This window comes from Scomber scombrus, chromosome 20, assembly GCF_963691925.1.
Source record: "Scomber scombrus chromosome 20, fScoSco1.1, whole genome shotgun sequence".
Classification (NCBI taxonomy): Eukaryota; Metazoa; Chordata; class Actinopteri; order Scombriformes; family Scombridae; genus Scomber; species Scomber scombrus.
In genome coordinates, this window is record NC_084989.1 from 21,302,415 (window position 1) to 21,307,414 (window position 5,000).

The window sequence follows — 5,000 nt, forward strand, 5'->3', positions numbered from 1 at the left end:
GACATCAGACAGGAATAGATAACTAAATGCAGCCTCTAAGCTACAATATAAGATACAAAGATGCCACAAAATAATAATAATAAACCACATTTTATCCCTCATGTTCACATATTTCATCTTTAATCTCCCGTTAAGTCCGGATCTTTGCTTTAATACGCCGATTCTGGTGCAATAACGTCAGATTTTAAAGTCATAATTCCTGCAGAAATGTTTTATTTTTAGGAGCCATTTTGTTTACCGCAGCTTGTTTAAATGCTGAAAGAGACTCAACGAGAGAGAGAGAGAGAGAGAAAAAGAGAGAGAGAGAGAGAGAGAGAAAGAGGAGTGCAGAATGGATGCTGCCTCCTAGATTTGTCTCACCGTGTCTTTGCTGTGTTTGATGGCCCCCTGCAGGAAGTCGGAGAGACAGCACTGCACTACTCTGTACGGACTGCTGACCAGACCTCGCTGCATTTGGTGGACTTCCTTGTGCAGAACAGGTACATTTCCCTCCAGAGTGAAATGCATCAAAGTGTTAAAAACCAACAAAAACAGTGTTAAATGAGAGTTATTATTGTTTTTGAAGGTTAAAAAGCTTTGGAAATGTCTCTAAACGCACCGGTGGGTTACAGAAAAATGATGAAGCAAGCAACTCTCTAGTGAAAACATGCATACATTTGATGTATGTGTCTGCTGCTGAGTCTCCCCTCTGTGCTTCAGTGTGTATTATTGTGTTAAAGCGGTCGAGGCAGCAGAGGAAAAGCTTAGCTCCACACAGCACAGCACAGCTCAGCTCAGCTCGGATTCCCACAAGGCAAACAGAAATGGGTCAAGCACTTGTTCTCTGCCTTAATTTATTCCTCTCTTTTCAATTGTTTACCCACCACTGCTTCGGCAGCAACCACAGTAGAAGAAGAAGAAGGAGAAGAAGAAGGAGAAGTGGAAGTGGAAGCCTCTCATTAATTAATAGCTCGTGCTCATGCAGAGTCACGCGTACAGCTCGTTATTTAGGGTATTTTTCTCAGCCTTTGTGGGATCCACTTAAGATGTGAGAGCGACTCATTATGTCCTGTAGCTGCTGGTAATAGTGTAGTGTGATGTTTCATGACTAATACAAGGTTTGCTTGTTTTTCTAAGCATTTATCATTATGTACTAAAATAACAGTCAGGTGCACATAAAGAGGTTTTTCTCACTGTAATCATTCCTCTTGTTCATACTGGCTATTAAAAAATACCTTTTAAATGTGCTGGAGGCCAAAAATCCACATGCATTATATACAAAAACTGCATTTAAAAGTAGATTTGAAGCTTATATGAGGCTTCAGCAGTCTGAGTTAGTCATATGAAGTGGATATCTGACACATTTACAGTCTTTTTAAGCATCTAATTCCCTCTTTTGTGTTTCCCTGAAGAGCTGTGGTGGAAGTATAGTAACAGAAAGAGGGACTTTAGCACTAAAAAGACTGTAACATTGAAACATAGAAGACTTGATTTGACTCATTTGGACAGCTGAAGCTTCATATTAGCGTCAGATCAACTTTAAAATACAGTTTTTTTTGCACAGAAAGAAGGACGATTGTAGATTTTGACCTCCATCATTTATATTGTAAGTGCATTATGAAGGGATTGTCTAATGTTCTGTATGAACAGGAGGAATGTTTACAGCAAGAAAAACAGGTTTTAATGTTCAAGATGGGCTCTTGACGCCTGACTGACCTTTAATTCATCATCATAGATCCTAATTTTTGCTGTTATGAGAGAACTTGAGGCTTTTTAAAGGGGAAAACACAGATATATGCTTTTAAAAATGCAGTTTCTCTCATATTACATCACAAGAACCTTTGTTTTTTGCTATTTATTATATTATATATTTATTTTTTTGTATATTACTGTGTTTTTTTGTGTGCAACGAGCTGCAAAAACAAATCTGTTTTTATTGTAATGATTCATTAACCTGAAGCTGCAGGACTGTGGAAAACACCTCAAGCTCTTGTGACCCTTTGCCCTAACTCTCTCTCTCTCTGCGTGTGTGTTTTTTTAACTAGCGGAAACCTGGATAAGCAGACGGAGTGGGGGAACACCGCCCTCCATTACTGCTGCATGTACGAGAAGCCCGAGTGCCTCAAGTTACTCCTGAGGGGCAAACCGGCCACCGACATCCGTGAGTCACACATGTCGAAGTTCATCCTCTCTCGTTTGGCGTCTCGCCTCCTTCCCCCCCCCTTATCAGACTCCTTCTCTCTTTAACTGTTGAATGTCCTCTTTTGCTCCCCCTTCCCCCCTTTACAGCCAATCAGAACGGAGAGACGGCGCTGGATGTTGCCAGGCGACTGAGGAACAGCCAGTGCGAGGAGGCAGTAAGTATTTCTCAGCTTTATGCACATCACAGGAGATTTTAAATAGTCTATAAACACTTCTTCAATTAAAAAATAATAATAAAAACACAATTGATTGCTCTAAAGATCACTGTGAGACATTCAGACATTTACTGAGCAGTTTTTATGGGTGAGATTAGGAAAGAAAACAACACTAGATGGCAGTCGAAGGTCTGTGTCCAGCCTCAGGCAGCGAGGACAGCAGAGTGGAAATAATTGTTGATGTAGGTTTATTATTAACGCTAGTGTGAGCATGCAGACACACACACACACACACACACACACACACACAAAAAGGCTATCTCCAATGCAATGCTCTACATTTACCAAGATATGAAGCTTGTTTCTTATTTATATGAGTAAAATCACCTCCTGCACACTGATTAAAGGCTCTTATCTAGACAATAATACTCAATTTATAGTTATTTGTATGATAATCCTGATTGTTATGGCTGATTCTGACTTATAGTGTTACTTTATATTTTCTTATTTCTTATTTATATTAGTCAAATCAAACATTTTAAGTATATATTTGTTTTCTACGTGGTTCCTGCACACTTATTAAAGGCTCATATCTAGACAAAAGGACGTTTTTTGTATGATAATCCTAATTATTATGACTTATAGTGTTACTGTATATATTCTTATTTCTTCTTCTTATTCCTTACACTTTATTATGTCTTGTTTTTAGGCTTTTTTGCATTCTCTTAACTTTATATGCAACCAGTTTTCTTGCTGTTTTTACATGATTTACGGTAATGGTTTGGATTTGAGGGAAACTGCAACTTGTTTTCATGTGTTTAACCAAGTCGTGTGTGTGTGTTTGTGTGTGTGTGTGTGTGTGTGTGTGTGTGTTTGCGTGTGTGTGTATCAGCTTGTGCAGGCTGCAGAGGGGAAATTCAACCCTCACATCCATGTGGAGTACGAGTGGAGCCTCAGACTGGAGGAGATGGACGAGAGCGACGATGATCTTGATGATAAGGTTTGAACAAAACGAAGTGTCAGCTGTTTTTTTGTTTAGTTTTTTATAATATGTGTATAGTATCCCGATATTTTGCGTGGCATTATTGTATCGATACACAGACACCAAGTATTTATTTTTTATGATATAAATTGCAAATGAAAATTCTACGTTTTTGGTACTAGAATAATGAAATCAGTTGCTTTTTCAGTCCACTAGATGCCTCTAGTTTGTTTTTTGGGGACATAATTTGCAGTTGAATAAAGGTAATAAATGGCAATATATCGCAATATATATTTAAAATCGCAATAATATCGTATCGTGACTCATGTATCGTGATAATATCTTATCATGGAGCCTTCTGGTGATTCCCACCCTTAATGTTTTCTCCCCAAAAAGACACATGTACAATAACACAGTAACAATACAACACTTTGACCAGAGATACATATGTTATATCTAGTACACATACAGTATTAATGCAAAACTCACAACCACTATAAAAACAGAAAATACAGGAAATAATTTAACATTAATTATTAACTATTATTATTCATTAAGGTTTCATTCCATTTAGGTTTAAGAGAGTCAGCTTCCTGCTATTGCTCCAGTGTAAGAGGAGGAGGTCCAATAAATACTTTATGCCACTTTAGCCTCTAGAAGCTGTTTACTATTTAGTTTCTTCTGTTTTTTAATACTGCATAAAACATTTCCTGTGTTTCCTGGTTGTATTCTAATAAAGAGACTGAGTAATAATAATAATATATGGTCATTATAGCATTACTAAAACCTAATAGTAATAGTGGCCTAAGACGTTTGCACAGTACTGCAACTTGCATCATCTTTAAATAAAATTAAAAACATTAAACCAACATTTCCATTTATAATAATATTCATGTAAGGTTCCCAAAGCTGAATAAAGTCTTTCTACTTGCCCTTTAAGTCAAGTCAAAGTTTATTTATATTGCACATTTAAAACAACCTCAGATAAAATAAGAGATAAAATAAGAGATAAATGAAGATAAAAGATACAATAACAATAGATAAAGATGAAATTAAATAACATAATATAAAAGAACAATTATGAGTATGATAAACTATAAAAACACAATGAATAAAACTATAAAAACACAATAAATAAAACTGTAAAAACACAATACCGGTAGATAAAAAGCAAATATAGTTATGCAATAAAATTCAGGATGTCAAGCTCAACTAGGATTAACAGCCAATGCAAAGAGGTGAGTCTTATGTAAGTTAGTCTCTGCAGCTCTATACAGGTAGATAACTCCTTTATCCTCATTCCCATTGATGGAGCGTCTGTACTCTTCCAGCATAGTGCAACAGCTCAAGAAGCACAGTGTTAGTTTTAATTTAACTCCTTTAAACTAGAATTGAATCAGGTTTTTATTTCACACACAACATGCAAATGATTCATGAGTCAGTCTGATGTTGGGATGTGACCGCGCCGTGTTTCTCCTGCTGGGGATTCTGGGTATTTTTAGGTTTCCTTTCATCTCTTCATCGTGTATTTCCCTTTATTATTTTTTGTATTGTTGTTAATGGACCAGAATCACCTGACATGTTTAATAGATATTTCCAGTTAACATAGAAACTGAAATACATGAGCGAGACACGCTTTGATGTCGTTTCCACAGAATCAAAGAACAACAGCAGCTTCTCTG

At 36.7% G+C, this 5,000-nt stretch overlaps 1 protein-coding gene across 1 annotated transcript in view; it reads left to right on the forward strand.

Annotated features, from left to right (window-relative positions):
• asap1b (ArfGAP with SH3 domain, ankyrin repeat and PH domain 1b) overlaps positions 1-5,000 on the forward strand; it is a gene marked incomplete in the record, with an annotated part of 78,567 nt that overhangs the window by 61,259 nt on the left and 12,308 nt on the right. The window contains 4 exon segments of the mRNA XM_062441805.1: positions 394-479; positions 2,025-2,140; positions 2,269-2,336; positions 3,229-3,336. Coding sequence (XP_062297789.1) covers positions 394-479; positions 2,025-2,140; positions 2,269-2,336; positions 3,229-3,336 — 378 coding nt within the window.